General features: G+C 35.8%; 2 protein-coding genes across 3 annotated transcripts; both read left to right on the forward strand.

Moving 5' to 3' along the window:
• The first annotated feature begins 1322 nt into the window (after positions 1-1322).
• LOC104100027 (ubiquitin-like domain-containing protein CIP73) lies at positions 1323-13541 on the forward strand. 2 transcript variants are annotated; one of them, XR_011410545.1, is made up of 17 exons: positions 1323-1425; positions 2059-2202; positions 2558-2675; positions 2788-2859; positions 3324-3442; positions 3540-3605; positions 7959-8102; positions 8257-8326; positions 8423-8598; positions 9591-9755; positions 9868-9939; positions 10024-10156; positions 10284-10691; positions 10806-10886; positions 11367-11704; positions 11886-11966; positions 12929-13101. XR_011410545.1 is itself a non-coding variant. In XM_009607183.4 (16 exons), exons 2-16 carry the CDS (start codon positions 2074-2076, stop codon positions 12935-12937), a joined length of 2100 nt encoding a protein of 699 aa, XP_009605478.1. In that variant the 5' UTR covers positions 1323-1425; positions 2059-2073; the 3' UTR covers positions 12938-13541. The 2 variants fall into 2 exon arrangements, 1 of the variants encoding a protein (XP_009605478.1); XM_009607183.4 differs by lacking the exon at positions 10806-10886 and having other exon boundaries at positions 12929-13541.
• Positions 13542-14522: 981 nt separating this feature from the next.
• LOC104100026 (small ribosomal subunit protein uS17-like) lies at positions 14523-16934 on the forward strand. Its single transcript, XM_009607182.4, has 6 exons — positions 14523-14705; positions 14810-14850; positions 14949-15049; positions 16264-16408; positions 16487-16576; positions 16655-16934. Exons 1-6 carry the CDS (start codon positions 14694-14696, stop codon positions 16743-16745), a joined length of 480 nt encoding a protein of 159 aa, XP_009605477.1. The 5' UTR covers positions 14523-14693; the 3' UTR covers positions 16746-16934.
• The last annotated feature ends 588 nt before the right edge of the window (positions 16935-17522 follow it).

Consider the following 17522-nt stretch of genomic DNA (forward strand, 5'->3'; position numbering starts at 1 on the left):
TTTTGCACACAAGTTATACATGATATAACAGATATACTCAAATTTCCAGAATCGGATTTCGACCCCGATATCAAAAAGTCAACTCCCCATTCAAACTTCTAAACTTAAATTTCTATTTTAGCCATTTCAAGCCTAATTTTAACTATGGACCTCCAAATAATTTTTCGGACACGCTCCTAAGTCCAAAATTACCATACGGAGCTATTGGAATCATCATAACACTTATCCGAGTCCGTTTGCTCAAAATATTGATCGAAGACAACTCAAATGCGTTTTGAAGCTCTATTTCACATTTTAATCAATTTGTCACATAAAAACTTTCCGGAGAATTTACGGACAGCGCACGTAAGTCGGTGAAAGTTGAATGGTGCTATTTGAGGTTTTAGAATACCGAAATAATTATTAAATTTAAAGATGACCTTTCGGGTTATCACACTACTTGGCTTAACCACAATGCATACTACCCTCCTTCTAATATAATATAGATGATCCCCTACCCTCCTTTTAATATAATATATAGATAGATATAGGTATTGTCCTAAATTGTCAAGTGGCTTTTTTTTTAGCTTGTCACTTGGCTTAAGCACAATGCATACTACCCTCCTTTTAATATAATATATGTAAATTTTATTTTTATTTTTATTTTATATTTTAACTTGCTCCAAATTATAGATAGTCATAGGTTATCTCAATTTACGCCTTTCTATATATATTTTTTTCTATTATAGTTTTTTTAGTTAATTATTTACCTTCGTAGTTCTAGCTAATATAGAAGAAAATCTATGAGTGGATCAGTATATAGATAGATATAGATATACATGTAGATATATAGATACGAGTGGTCTCCATGATTAAATATAATGAGTTTACATGTTGGCTATTAGTAAATAGACATGTAGTAATATTGAATTCAATAATAGAGGTGTATGATTTACTAAAGCAATACGATATAATATGTTCAAACAAGTCTGATCACAAATTAAATTTATTAATAAATTTTTAATATTGATCGTGTATCGCGGGTACGACTATTAGTTATATTAAAAATAAAAAGTGACAAATTATAATAATTTAAAGGACAAAACAAGCATTTAAGAAATTCAATCGAGATATGAGGAGATAATGTTGGATTGTTCAAATTGAAATCTGGGGTTTGATTTATGTGAAAAACAAAGTTGGAGCGGAAGCATGATTTTTATTTTACCCTCTTATAATTTAAAAAGAAAACTTTTTTTTAAAGAAAGGCAAAGGAACCGCATCGGACGGCTCTAATCGCTCAATCAGATCTGATATTAACAGGCACTGACTATTTATTATATCTAAGAGAGAGAGAGAGAGAGCGCCACATAAGCTTGACATAACTCTCTGCTGATTGCTCACAGTAGAATCATCTTCGTGACCACTTTCGATCGAGCTATCCGTCAGGTTCTATCTCCGATTATTCTTTGTGAAAGTCGTTTTATTTTATGATCGTTTTGGTTTGTTCACTTTAATTTAGGGTTTTTGATGATTGATTCTGATTGATCAAACCAGAAAAAATTATGGAGATTTAGTTCTATTTAGCTGTGAAAGGTTGGAATTATGACTGTTATGTTTGCTATGCCTTGGGGTTTTAGGCTGGTGATAACAGCTGCAACGATTGAACACCGAGTTTTTTCTATCTGTATTTGATTTTTTAAATCTTTTAGGTACTCTTGTGTGTGTGTCTCTCTCTGTGTCTGTGTCTGTGTGTGTGGTGAGGTGGTAATAGCAGTTGTCAAGACTGAACTTTTACTATTCTGGGTTTGAGATTTTTTTGTTTAGGCACTCTTCTGTGGGCGCCTGTGTTTTGTGGTGAGATGGTAATAGCAGTTGTCAAGACATGAAGTTGTCAAGACTGAATATTTACTGTTTAGGGTCTGAGAATTTAGGGTTGTTTAGGCATTTGGGTTATGATGGCTTTTGTTAGACGTAATTAACTTGTTGGATGAAAGTTGGGTTATCTCTTGAGCAACGTGAGAAGTTCTTATTTTTCTTTTTTCTTTTTTTATCATCTGAATGTTACTTTCTTTGTTTCAGGGGGCAATAAGTGAGATGGGTAACAACGGTGCTGAAGACATGAAAATTTGTGGGTTTGATGATGCTATATCTCCTGAGACCACTGTTGAAATAAAGATAAAGACATTGGACTCGCAGACATATACATTACGAGTGGATAAATGTGTAAGCATCTTTTGCCTTTTGTATTCTGTGCCTTAAGGAAGAAGGCTCTTATACCTGTCAATTTGGGGGGGGGGGGAGGGAAAGAAACAAATACGGAAGGGCTATCCTTCCATACGTAATTTGCTTATATAGTTCATTAGGAAATAGAACCTCTTAAGCAAGCATTTCCAGTGCATATGAGCTTGTAATATCTATGAGAACTCCAGTTCCATTTTCATGTCTGATTTGAAGCAGAATCACGTGTACACTAATCATTCTATTAAGTTGACATTGGTAACTCTTTTCTCTCTTTCAAACATGCTTCAATACTCATGATAATGCTTTTTCTCTTTTTTCTTTTTTGCTTTGAATGCAGGTTCCAGTTCCAGCACTGAAGGAACAAATTGCCACAGTTACTGGTGTCTTGTCAGAACAACAACGGCTCATATGCCGGGGGAAAGTGTTGAAGGATGATCAGCTCCTTTCAGCTTACCGTATCCTTCTTGTTATTGATTCTTCTTCAAGGGTACCACTACTTGTATCCAATCCTAGGATTCCGGGACTTCAATTTAGATACTTGAATTCCTTCATTGATTTACATAATAGATGTAGAAGATGGACACACACTGCATTTGGTTGTGAGGCAACCTTCATCAGAAAGCACCCCTGATCCTCAAGGTTTGTTATGGTTTGAGCCGTACTGTGTTTCATTTGGAAGTAGACACGAAGTGCTAGAGCAAGTCGAACTTCCCTTGTTGTTTAGGTTATGCTCTTGTGATCTCACTTTGTTGTTATAATGTTTAATTGTTGGATATTTGGAAACTCAGTATTATTGAGGAAAGTAATCGCAGATAAAACAAATCAAAGACATTTCGACTAAACTAGTTGTTTGCAACCTAGGTGGTTGAGTTGACCAAAAAACAGCCGTGGTGGTTGAAAAAAGGGTAGAAGAAACAATACACAAATTGATGAATGCTTTATATAGATCCTATATCATGTTTGCGAGTTCTTTCTAGTCTTCAAAATTTATGGAAACTTGTAGGAACTGCTAGAAGAAAAAAATAAAAAATTTGATGGATGTTTTATGTAGATCCGGCCATGTTTATGTGTTTCATAACCTTCAAGATTTATGAAAACTGTAGGGACTGCTTCTGCATCAAGTTCTGGGCATATTCAAGGAAACCGAGTGGGTCCTGGTGTAGTTGTTGGAACGTACAACTTATCCGAACATGGAGATGGAACTTTTCCTGACCTGAATCGGGTAGGCATGCTTCTTATTTTTTCCTTGTGACAGTGTATGTAGACCATTTGCCTTATGTTTCAGGAAACAAATTAATTTCTACTTTCATATTTATAAGATTATCTCAGCTGTGCTTGGGTCGTTTGGAGTTGCAAGCGTTGGCAACGAGGGGATTGATCTCAATGTAAGTTTCATCAGGCCTCACTTTTGATCCTATGCTGATTTTTGAAATTTCCCCTGTTCTGTGGAGGACTGCTGGAGGTGGTTCAATAACTTTCACATTTATTTCATGTTTACTAATTTTCTTTGTCAAAGGTTGACGAATTGCATGTGGACCCACTCATCTCTTCTTGGGTGTGTGGTTTATTAAGATGCCAGGCACACCCACTTTGTGCTCTTTTTGAGGGTTTTTTGACTTAAAAATTGTTAAAAGTAATTTATCCAAAATTTGACATAAATATATTTGCCATTGCTATGAATTGTATTACTCAGGCTTTCCAGTTTTACATGAGGTAGTTTTGTCGTGAAGAGCCTTCTAAAGATAAGTATAACTTGCATATTATGCTAGTGAGAGTAAAAATATATTAAAGTGAAAGAAATTTGTGTGGTAAGGGAGACATCATATATTAAAGTTGAATTACTCATAAATGAACCAGAATTTTCAGAGGAAGTAAGTTTTGTATTAAACAACACCAAAAACCAAAAAAAGGAAAAAAAAATCATCTCAAACATTTTAGGACATCCCAAATTGAGAAAATGTGTCATATAAAATTTGATGGAGGGAGGTGATGTATTGAAATTTTCAGTTCATCTTGATGAACAGAGAAGTTGGTATTGGTAAATGGAAATGTTAATCTGTGAAGGTGATTCGCATGACAATAAAAGGAAAATACCACATGTTGGAGCAATTAATGAGCATGCTGCAGTACTATTATACTTGGAGATTAGGTCAATACTTGACGACGCCTTTATGCTCTTGTGATATTTAAGTTGTAGTTATGTGGAATGTTTGTACTTTAATGGACAATTATAGATTTTTTTTAAAGAAAGTTCATTTTCACATCAAATACATTTGTACTCTCCATGTATATTATACATGTAATAGAATCACCTCTATTAACAATAAATTCTTCTTGCTTAAGCGCAGGAGGAAGGACCTTCCTTCCCTCTTGTTTCAAATACATAGAGCAATTCTATAATTTACCCTTCATTGAAGAAAAAACCCTTTAATGAAAGAAATCGAATGTGACTGTTATAGTTTGAGTTTTCTTTTATTTCAAGTGCTAACTAACACGATTGATTTCTATGATTTACAACACTAATTGTGGTAATCTTGGAATGCCATATAACATTAATATCAGATCGTTAAAACTTTAATAACCATAAGAAGGGAAGTTAGTTATTCACTTTTCTTTAAAAAATGTGGTGTGCAATGTAATCTTGTAAACTGGAATGGAAGTGTGAATGATTTCTGTTGATGGAATGGGAGGTTAGTGGTTTACGCTGGTTTAGTCCTGTGCATGGATTGTGGTATTCAAAAACGGCATATGATATCCATGTTTTTTATGTTTGTTCCAAACTTTGGGAACTTCTTGGAAATTGACATTTTCCCTCAAAAGCCTTGCTCAACACAAACTAAGAACCCATCATATTTCCAAGGAGATCCTGCATTTTAACCCCACTTTACCTTTCATGTGCTCTAAAAGGCTGCACTCATTTTTCTTCTGAACAAGCCCCATTTCTAAATTTTGAAGACATACATGCATTTTGTTTCAGAAGGCATGATTTTCCAAAAGGTGCCAATTTAGCCCGTGAAAATATAACTCGCAAAAGTTTTCCAAACTTGGGAGGGTTGAGTCGGGTATATATTCGTTGACAGGTCAATTCAGGCATAACCCAAACAGGTCCATCTACAAGTTTGGGTCAATTTGAACTACCTATAGCGCAAATTGACCCGTGACAAAACTTGTCAAATAAAGCAGAAATAATTTAAGGTTTGGTTTGTAGGTGGAAAAAACTTTTTTTTTTTTGAATTTGGCGTGTTAATTAAGAGTATATATTGCATTTGTTTTCAGTTGGGCGGGTTTGGTTATAACCCATTATTTAGCCATATTTACCACCTATTCTTTTTTCACGTAAGTTGTGTGTGTGTTTTGTGTTATTTATTACTAAATCAAAGAAGATAACATAATGAAAGATATATACAGCATTTTTAAGGAGAATGTTTTTTAATTAAAAAGGACAAATAATGAACACAAGGAAGTAATAATTTTTTTTAAATTGGTAGTAACTTTTTGAAAAATCTGATTCAAGAACAGTACATGCATCTTTTGTGCATATGGCTCTACAAGAAAATTGACCTTCCTTTCTTCCTATTGGAGAAAGAGAAAAATAGAATGTATCAAACTCAGATGGGTAAATGGTCAAATTGTCATTCATTTTTTTCGGAGTTAAATTGCAGCTACAAAGCTCCCCCCCCCCCCCCCCAAAACCAACGGAACAAAATGAAGATAGAGGTTGCATTTGATATGGATCTATAGATCATTCTTCCAATTTTATCTTGATATATGTGACATACCCTCGACATACCATCTATTCCATTTATTTGCTATGTCTGTTTGCTCTGACAGTTTGAATTACTCCTATGTCTTATAGTTTGAATTACTAGATCTTTTATTTCCAATCTGAATCTCGGTATCTAGTGAAAGAATCAAATCATTGAAGGAAAAGCGAGAGATATAGGCATATTCAAAAAATCTCGGAGTAATCTTTCTTTAACATTCCGAAGAAGTAATTGAGTAAACCATTGACATTAGTTCAAGGGGCGGCAAAAAGGAAGAGTAAACCTCACACCTTTTTACGCATGATCCTTGATATGAAATAAGTCGATGAAGATAAATTCATTTTCAAAAATTTGAAAGTGATAAATGTGCAATATGCCTAGTATCTCATTATACAACCACTATGTTTTCCTTTCTTTCTCATACAACGTGCATATACATACAAAGTTTGAAGGAGGAGGCTTGGACCGGCAGGAGGATTTATTCAATTACATAGTTTGGGCTCATAATGAAATTGGTTCTCGAGTGTATCTTATCAATCTTTTTTGGCCAGAAGCTCTTGAATTATTGTTCTATTTCTATAAGAAGATTCATTTAATTATTGTAGGAATGCATAAAAAAAGATGGCAGTTCTCGAAAACTGCAAAAAGGAGATTTACTTTGTTTGTAATGTCACCGTTCGAGGAAATAATGTTCTTTAACTAATTGAAAAAGTCAAATAATAAATACAGGGAAGTAATGAAGTATTAAAATTAATTTTAACTATTTGACAAATATGGTGGTTTCCGAAAACTTAGAAAGTAGATATTATGCATTTCTGATGTCACCATTCAAGGAAATAATGAAAGTTTTATTACTTTATATAGTCAAATAATGAATACAAGGAAATAATAAAGTTAAAAATATTAACTGTAAGCACAATTGTACCCTACATCTTTATTAAAAAAATATTTTAACCCTACTTGGAACGCACTTACGAAGAGTAAATAAAGTTCACCGATACTTTGTGTTGGGGTTTCTGCTTGAATAGTAGAATAGATAAGTAAATTTACCTGCCCATCTTGACCAAGTAAACATAGGCCATGTTATGACCCAACCCGTTTACTGACTAAACCTATTCAATCTGTCCAAATTTAGCACAAGTTTGACACAGCTAGTTTAGTACATTTCCGGGCCTCGAGGAATATATCAAGTTACCTAAATGGATAGCTTGGCAAAACAAAGTTTATTGGCTGAGGCTGAGATTTAGTTTTATGAAAAGCCATTGCTTCATTGCTTGAAGCGATGCAAAGCGAAGGGGTTATTGTTTCATGGGTGAAACCATGCGCTTTAGAGAAGTTTGCGCTTAAAAAAATGGTGCACAAAGTGATCCCAATGAGAATTGATTGCTTCTTTGAATCTTAACTTTGAGGAGTGGATTAATATTAGCAATTATATATCGGATGCTGAAATTAGGTAGTTTAATTGTAATTTTCAAAAACGTTGGTAGCAATTTGACTTTAATTGTACTGAATTTATAGATGTTTGGTATTTTTTTAATTTCCCATAAATTGTGGACTTCACTTTAAAGAAGGTGTGATTGACTTCTCTCTTTTTGCTTCAAGCTTCATGGACCTTGTCGTTTTTCTTTTTCCGGCCTTATGCCTTTAAAAACACAGTGCTGACTGCTGAGTGATATTAGTGACTGCATATGACATGTCTGGTTCTCTAGGAACTTCAACTTATTGTAGTAGCTCTGTTTACTATTTACAGTTAGGTGCTGTTTCAATATGTTCTTTATTTAGGGCTTTCTAGTGTTAACTTGCACCTGCATACACATGCACGCTCATTTCATTGTGGGCTTTCTAGTGTTAACTTGCACCTGCATACACATGCACGCTCATTTCATTGTGGGTTGGGAGGGGGAGGGGGAGTTGATTGCAGGACTTGATTAGTTGTTTTGTAACTTGTGGACATCCATGCTGTATCATCTGTAGGGTCTTGGTGCAGCTAGTATGGGAAATATGAGAAATTCTGACCAACTGCAGACTGAACAAGCTAGTACAACCAATCAATCTGGTTCCGGTATTGGCGCTTCTGCACGTGCAACAGGTTTCCCAGTGGAAGCTCTGCAACCACCGGTAACTTTTCCATCAAATGTTTTCAGGCATCTCTTTGTCTGATGTACAAAGCAACATGTTCTCCATCTCCAGTATCATTTCAGTGGTAGAACATTGTTGTCACTTATTCCAGCTTTTCTCCTTTACGGCTCATTTATCTGTGTTTTTCTTGCAGGTTATTCCCGATTCTCTGACAACTTTAACACAGTATTTGACTAATTTGACTGAAGAGTTCAGAGCAAATGGTAAAAGTCCCTTTGTCTTCTTTGCCACTGACAGCCCTCCTTGGAGAGGGATGAGAGGTAAAAATTGTTCTCATATGTGAAGTCTACTGTTGTCAGCAAGGAGACAAAGTGAGATTGCATTAACTGTTGGGATCTGTGGAGCTGATAGACCAGATTCTAATGCACCCTCACATACCAGTCGACAGAGAGGCCTTCCAACGCCTGCATCCTTGGGAGAGATGATGCTCTCGATGCAACAATTACTCACTGAGCAAGCTGCAGAGTGCTTGTTGGTATGTGCTTTAACTTTTAGCAAATTCTGTTTAAGCCTTCCATTATTTTAAAAAAAGTTTCTGGTTGATTTGTTCTGCTTATTATCCTCTTGAAACTAATCCGCAGTTCGAGGATAGACTTCTTGAAACCAGTTGAGGGAGAGTTACTTCCCTATTATACAGGAGAGTGATAAGTAATGAAGCTTCCTATATCTGGAGCTACTTAACATAACTAGCTTTTTGGGAATGATGATAATGAGCTAGCAGTAAGTGATTGAAGAAGTAGCGTTGTAGAAACCTTGGAGCCAAATGCATTCTACTAGTTTTGCGTGAATCACATGAATTCAAAATTAACTTTATTGTTACTAAACCTCAACGTTTATGGTTGTTTTATGATTACCTATTTAGTTTCTTTAAGAGTACTAATATTCTGCTTACTTCTAAAAAGAAGTTATTGAAAAAAAAAAGATTTATCCATCAAACCAAAAAAGAAAACTGAAAAAGAGAAGTTCTGGATTTTGCTGTCTCTTAAGGGACTACCATCAAGGTTCTGTTTGGCCAATGCTTGTCTTTTCTTTTCTGACACTGTAGCTTTCTCATTCAACTGAAGCAAAATGAAGTATAATATTGTTTTTCCTCCTTTTTACAACTTTCAAAGTCTTATAAAAAAGAACGTAAAATTGGTATTTTGGTTAGTCATATTATGTGGAAGTACCAATTACTGTTAATCTCTTCTTTTATACCCATCAAGCTTCAACTTACGACAATTATTTTACCATGATTTGAATGATCTGTAGAGTTAGATATCTGAATTTGTAACAGAACTGCTCTTATATCATAACTGCGCTTAATGACAATTCTATATGGGTTTGGTCTTCCCGGGATGCTAAGGAAAAGGAATATATTAGTATGTCTATACAGTTGTAGCTGGAGGTACTATTCAGCATGAAGCAGAACGTTGTTCCATGTGACAATTAATTTTCTGGTATTTCCTGCTCTGCACTTGACTGCAGCAATTTTCGAGGCTGCTAGAGAATCAAGCAAATATCACAGAACCAACGCAAAGAATGAGAATTCAATCGCATGCTTTAAGAACTGGAGATCTATTCCAAAAATTAGGTGCTTTGCTGCTTGAGCTTGGTCGGACAACAATGACATTGCGAATGGGTCAAACAGCGGTAGGTTTAATTTCAATTTGGATGAGGGTAGCATTAATATTATATCCTGGATTTGCTTGTCTTTGTGCTGGTAAGATTGTAAATCATGCTGACAAAGGAACAATGAACTTAGGATGATGCTGTGGTGAATGCTGGACCTGCTGTTTTTGTGTCTACTGCTGGCCCTAATCCTATTATGGTTCAGGTGTTTTACTTGTCTGAGATATACGTTATTTATCGAAGCCCATTGATGTGGATGCTCAAGTTCATTATGTTTGATGATGTGCAGCCACTACCTTTCCAGCCGGGTGCAAATTTTGGTGCCATTCCTGTTGGAACTGTACAAAATGACAGTGGACTTTCTGGACCATCTATTGGTTCTGGTTTTACTCCTAGGAATATTGACATCAGAATACGAACAGGTTTTTTCTCATTCTTGTTTGCATTGATGGCACCCTTTAGGATGGACGTGAACCTTTTTAGAGTCGCTAGATCCACATCTTGTTCATGCGTATCTTCTACTTGTTACTCACTCACTTGTACCGTTAGGTTCATTTACGCCTTCAACTCTTAATCGAAGAGAGCCTGCTGGTTCACAGCGTCCAGTTCAAGCTACTCCTGCAGCTTCTAATGGTGGAAATCCTGATCAAGAGACCAATGGAGGCACTGGAAGCTCTGCTGCCATGGAGTCTGGAGTGCGGGTGGTTCCTATCAGGACAGTCGTTACTACAGTTCCAGCTTCTGTTGGGCATTCAGCTTCTGATTCATCTCGAGGTTCCATGGGATTATTTTATCCAGTTTTAGCAAGAGTTCAACATATCAGCTCCAGGAATACTAATAATTCTGCAGCTGCTCAAGAATCTGCCGTAAATAATTCACATGGAGTTGAGGCTGAACAACCGCCTAATCCTGATAATGCTGGGGAACGGCAAACTAGTGGATTTGCTGGTGCTGAAGGTAATTAACTAACCATGCAATAATGTCTTTTTCCTCTCAGCAGGAATTTGGCCCTTTAAGATTTTTTCTGTCAGGTTTCTAAACATTAGGCTGAAAATGGTTGAGTCGTTACAGGGTTTATGGAGTACTATTTGAGTGATCTCTTACTATTTGACAGCACATTACATCCACCATTTTTTTTATGATAAAGTGGCGGTAAGTATGTCCAGTAAAGAAGTAGATCTTTTATCTTTGTTGCTTTCCACTGTCACTGGCATTTGATTCGAGTACATGTCCTGTCTCTTCCACTATATCTCAAATCAAATTTCATAAAACCTGTATCGATGAGTAGTTATGCTTGCATCAATATTGTTCTTAGCTGCTATACACTCCCATTTAAGTTGTCAGGCAGATGATCTTTTATGTATGGAAGGTTGATTCTGGTCAGGGTGTTAGTTTGTTTCTGTAGTTTATGAATAGAGGAAGGCATAAATGCCATGTGGGTATTATGGCTTTTGGTTTTCTGATTGCTTGGTCTGGTATAATTTCTGAGGTTGCTGTTGATATGTTTTGAGTATTCATATTCATGCAAAAAAAACCAAAACACACACGCACGCACACACACAAAAACAGACTCATTTTTGTTCTTTCTAAAAAAAAAACAGACTCATTTTTGTTTGGGATAACGGGTTTCAGGTAATTTTGGCTCACTTAGTGAACTATCAAGCAGTGAAGAGTTCTCCACACAGTTCCAAAGTAGAATTGACCAAATTTATAGGTCATTTTTCACTGGAGAAAATCTACATCCTGAGAATGTCAGTGGGGGTAACAATTCTGCCACTGGAGGTAGTGTGGCTGCTGAAGACATTGGTAATTCTCAGGCTACGGCCATGGTAGCAGGCGAGGAAGGAGTTATTTTGTCAAATATACTTCGTCATATCATGCCGATTATCTCTGAATCTGTAGGAACTGATAATTCATCTAGTGATAGACCAAATCTTGATGAGGATAGAAGTGACCATGATTCAATGCAGGTATTTTCAGCCCCTAGACATCTTGTTTAGTAGACTAATTTGTGGTCATAGTAGGTTTGAAAGAGACAGAACAGCTTAATTTTTTGAGAAAGAAGACTCGATAGATTCTTGAAGGCCATCACTTGTGAAACAGAAATACTTACCAGAACTCTCTATCTAAAAATGTTTTGCCTTGTCTCAGGGTCAAGAAAACACGGAGCAAGCAAGTTCTTCAGATAGGTGCCACAATCCTTCATTGCCACCAAGTTCAAAGCGTCAAAAGGTAAGTGCCCTTTTCTCCATATCGTATACTTCGAATAACTGCCAAAGAGAAAGTTAAGCTGCAAAGCTATGCCGCACACCTCCTGCTGGGCAGATAATATACAAAAAAGAAAAAAGTAGAGGGATGAAGGGTTGGGGCAGGATAGAGTGAGAGTAGGAGCAGATATGGTATGTTGTGATTGAGAGGATTTTTATTTTTTAGGTTCAAAATTATAAGGCTGATTGCTGATATCAATGTCACATGAACTACCTAAGTATACAACGTTGGTGACCCAAAACTTTGCTAAAGGTTAAAGTCATTTGCCTGATTGTCTTTTGGGGAATGGGAAGGTACTAATATGCCGACTCTTCTTCACTAGAAGTCAAGAAGAATGAAATGTGTTTTTTTGGTCGAATCTGTATATTAGAAAATTTGGTTTCAGAATAAATTGACAGGTTCTGGACACAAGCTTAATGCGTGTAATTTTATGAGCCTGTTTGAAATAGAGCTGAAAGTAGTATCAGGTTTCTTTCTATTTGACCAAGAAGTGTTAGTTTAAGATATTTCTAACTAGATTAACTGTTCTTTTGGATTGCAAAACCTTCTGGATGTAATCCAACTTTGGCTCTACATTAATGTGTACGTAGTAATGATGGGTGATGAGATGGTGATTTATCGCCAAGGCAAGTGAAGTTGCTCTAGAGCAAAGTGGGATAGGACACTCCCTGATTGGAGGGTTTTTTTTAGAAGGGGATGGGGGGTTGATTAATGGTTAACTTAGTAGATCTGAATATTTTTATTATACAAGTGTTTTTTGGCTTGGTCATTCCATGAATACTTGTTGGGGTTACAGTGAACAACATGATCAAAATCTTTTGTTGGTTTGAAATGTGTTGTAACTCCTTTAGTGTTACAGGCTCACTAGTTATTTCACATTGCATGTTCACCTGTCCAGAAAATAATGTTACTGATTTATGATGCAGCGGGAATGATTTCAAGGTCCCAAGTTCATGCAACGTTTCCAGCCATGATAATGCGTTGCAGCCTTCTTTTTGATGTTTCGATCTGTATAACGAGATCTGAGCGCTGCTTTGGCAGCACAGCTGTAGTAGTGAACACTTTCCAGATTCTATAGTATTGCCTTGTTGGTCCTCCATTTAAGTTCTGCATTTTTGGCTCTTCATTCTGGATATCAAGGAAGTGTATAATCATATAGCAAGTCAGAAGGTCCTTGCATGGACAACTAAGTTATCGTTCTCATTTTTAAAGCTCTATTATGATATTCTTCAAACAAATGTAGAAGAGGTTGAAGAAGGGGCAATGATCCTGAATTTGTGAGGCAACGGAGAGTTGGGGTGGGGGTGGGTGGGCGCTATTGGCAGCTGTGATGATCACCTTTACCCCAGTTATTTATATACAACAATATTTAAACAAAAACTCATGCTTGTGACGAAGATGGAGATTTTTTCTAGTATATCTTTTGTTTCTACTCTATAATTTGTTCAATGAGGCTTACGTTTGTCATGCGAAATTAAATGTATGTTCGTTTGATGTTTTCCTAAACAGAAAATCGAAGCTCTTATTATTTCTTTTTTCCTTTTGGATCTATTTTCTGTATCTTATATGGGATTTATTAGGTATTTCTGTTTTTTCACGTAGTATAGAACTGAGAGTGTTGCATGAAGTCATGAACGATTAATGAGAGTTGAGAGGTGAGACGTATGTAAAATTCATAGAAAGAGACTATTAGAAGCTTTAAGATTATAGGCGACAAGGCAAATTCAGTATTACTAAAGGAGCTAATCATGTTCTGATAATACTTTAAATGAGTTATCTAGATAAGGAAAAGAAAGAAAGAGGACATTGTAAATTTCTTATTTGGTCAGATTGGAGCGATGTTACGATTTTAGACTACTCCATTTATTACGGGAATTTTTAGATCTAAAGTTATTAATAAGCTATTCTTATTTCTCCAATGCTGGACTGCTTTATTTGTTTTCATTAGTTAATTTTTCTATCCCCATCCATTTATTGTCTATTCTGCCCCAGTAGAACCAGACATTGACCCTATTGAGGATTTCCGTCGAGTTTTAAACCCAGAAAGATTGTTGGACTTGAAAAAAAAAAAAAAAAGAATCGGTGGCTTTGAATTTAAAAACAATTTGGCGTTATTATTTTAAAATTTTAAATTGGAAAACAATTAAATGCGTATGTTTTTTGCTCCTTTTCGGACACTTAACTCCCGTTTAGCCATAGATTTTGGCTTCATTTTTTCAATTGTTTTTTCAAAAAACGTTGCTTGTATATGAAAGATGATCATGTTTTGAAAAAAAAAAAACTTCAAAATTTTTTAAATGCCTTATTCCACTCACAAAATTTCAACTTTTCTTCAAATAAAATGCATGTACAAATACAACTTCAACTTTTAAAAATTATTTTTCAATTAAATTTATGTCCAAACGCTAACTTAATAAAAAATTTAAAAACAAAAGAAGCGTGTTTTTGATGATTAAAAAAAAGGATAGAGCGGGTTTGGGCCAGGCTATATATTAAGTTGGGCTAGGCCTGTCAATAAACAGGCCTAAATCAATATCACGGGCTAAGTGAATGTCATGGCTAGGGTATCAGTAGTATAAACTATAAAGTCTTCAGTAGCTCACAATTCAATTCAATCTCCGCCTAGGGTTTTTGCTGCCGTGCCACTCCCCTCGTTTCAGTTCAGCTTTCAGCTCTTTCAACTCCACAGCCATGGCCGAACAGGTACATCTCTTTCACAACCACTTTATATAAATAAGTTAGTAACTTAATCACTTTATGACTTAGGAATCTGAATGATTTGCTTCTTTTTTTTTGTATTGTTGTAGACGGAGAAGGCGTTCTTGAAGCAGCCAGGTGTTTTTCTTAGGTGAGATTTTTGTCTGATAAATCTTCTTTTTTATGTTTTGTGTTCGGTTTTAGAAATTGTTTTAGGCTAAGGTTTGTTTTATTTGTGTGATTATGCAGCTCGAAGAAGACAGGGAAGGGGAAGAGACCAGGGAAGGGAGGTAACCGCTACTTCAAGAGCATTGGTCTAGGGTTCAAGACTCCTCGTGAGGCTACTGAAGGTCCGTATACTTTTTATTTCGTTTAATTGCAGATCTAATTCTTTTTTATGTGAACAAGTACAAAATTAAGCAGTTGATCTTAAAGTTGCTATGCAAATTAGAGGTGTCCATTTTCGGTTATTGAATCCGTTTGGCTTTAACTTTTGCTATGGAAATGCTTCTGATGCATCTTTCTTTTGCTTGTTTTTAAAATGTCCCCAGTTACTTGCAATGTAGTTGGGAATGTTGTGATCTGTATTTTCAGAAATGATATTCATTACGAATGGCTGCTCAGATAAGGGTATATATAGTGCAATAGATGATGCAATGTGAGGAGGACGGATAGATTCTGGTGAATGAGTACAATTTAGTGCATAAGAAGGAATATTATTCTGTATAATGAAAATTGTGAGGGACTGTATGTTAGGGTACTTATTGCTGGTAAGCAGGAAAAGTTAGTTGTGCCTTTGTATATTGTTGGCTCAATGGTTCTTCTGGCCTTGATAATCTATTTGCAAATTTATTATAAAGTAACCAGTAGGATAATATAAGCTAATGTGCCTATATCATGAGGGGCTTGGATCACAGTCCAAAAAAGATCTTGTATTTTACTTGGTTCTCTGAGGGTGTCAGCAATGACTTTAAACCCAGCTATCCTTGTGAAAGTCATCAATGAAAATTGCTGCTTCCATTGCATCACTGTACGTTTCTTCAATGATTATGTGGATATCTTACCTTAATGTCCATTTATGTTCGTAAATTAAGGAAAAGGGAAGTTATTTCTAGGTTTTTAGGCTAGTTATTTGCTTTGTTTTCTACTACAACATGTTGTGATGCTGGTCTATTACTGAGCTCCGTGACAGCTTCAGTTAGTAAATTTATTTTTACTCAATTCGGGATCCATCATTTTTTTACATGGAAAAGTTCTTAGGAGCTCTTATGCAGAGTATGAGATAGCTGCAATTAAAAGAATAACATCCTTCCAATTCCAATTTTTTGTTTCTGTTGTACTTGGGCAAGTTTATGATTTATGATTTGATGAAATAGCACACTGGACAACAGCATTCTACTTTGTGTATCACTCCTTATTTATAATGCTCGCGTTTAGGTACTGAAGTAATTGATAATTTCAACCTTTATTTGAGCTGCAGACTTGTGAATTTATACCTGGTTATTGATTTTGCTTGCAACTTCTGATTTGATCTAATTTAGTTGTTGCATCTCTTGTATTTTAGGTACGTACATTGACAAGAAATGTCCATTTACTGGAAATGTTTCAATCAGAGGTCGTATCCTTGCTGGTACATGCCATAGTGCCAAGATGAACAGAACCATCATTGTTCGTCGGAACTACCTGCATTACGTCAAGAAGTACCAGAGGCAAGTCCTTGTCACTTCTAAGTTAATGGCTGCTCCACTTGTTTTATGAATTTTAATTTAACATGAAATACTATACAGATATGAGAAGAGGCATTCAAATATCCCAGCTCACATATCACCTTGCTTCCGTGTGAAAGAGGGAGATCATGTTATCATTGGACAGTGCAGGTCAAGACATAGTTGCCTTTTCCTTTAGACATTGTACTGTTTATCTGCTATTCCTAATTATATCTTTCAACTTGATAGGCCTTTGTCCAAGACTGTGAGGTTTAATGTGTTAAAGGTGATTCCAGCTGGTTCTGCTGGTGGCGGCAAGAAAGCATTTACAGGAATGTGAGCAGGTGTTTCTTCAGTTTGTTGTCACTTCTAGAGTATGAAAGTAATTATGTTTAAGACTGAGAAGAGGAGTGACGTTAAGACTTATCTACTAAAAGCTGTTTGCGTTTGCCTTTGAAGGCTTAAATTTTGTATGGATACTTGCCACTTATCATTAGTAGGAGTTCAGATTTCAGTTTTCTTGTTACCATTCTTATTTCCAATCAAATGTTCTTCCTGATTGCCCCACGAGAGAAATGTCTATTGTTGAGATCTTTAGGTACTGTTAGGAGGTTATCCCGTTTTAGCGTCTCTGTGGTTGCTATACTGTGGTGAGCTACTTAGTAGATTTTGTGCCATATAGTAACTTCTTGGGAAAATTGATATTGCGCCAGCCAGTTGATCCAATAACTTGGCGTCTATAAACTCTTCATCTGGTTTGATTTCCCACTTTTGCGCACTTGATAGTTGACCCTTAGCACACTCGGATGGAAATTGATTTGGTATTAAATTTAAAAGCCGGCAATGCCAGGCTTTGCCTTGATATTGTCGAAAATTTTGAACTAAAATTAACCAAGCTAGCTTGTTAACATCTCTGTTTGAAATTCTTTAAGTATTATCATGCATTTTTATAGTTTCTGTTCATATGTGACTTTGGGTATAAGTTCGAAGAAATTAATATAATTTGTTTGGACCAAGGATGCTAATTGCCCCATACCATTGGTAGTGATTGTTTATTGTCCAGTTAATACTCTCTGGACATAAAGTGAGGAGATTAGTAGTGATTGTTTACGTTTTT

The sequence above is a fragment of the Nicotiana tomentosiformis genome, chromosome 8 (assembly GCF_000390325.3).
Source record: "Nicotiana tomentosiformis chromosome 8, ASM39032v3, whole genome shotgun sequence".
Taxonomy (NCBI): Eukaryota; Viridiplantae; Streptophyta; class Magnoliopsida; order Solanales; family Solanaceae; genus Nicotiana; species Nicotiana tomentosiformis.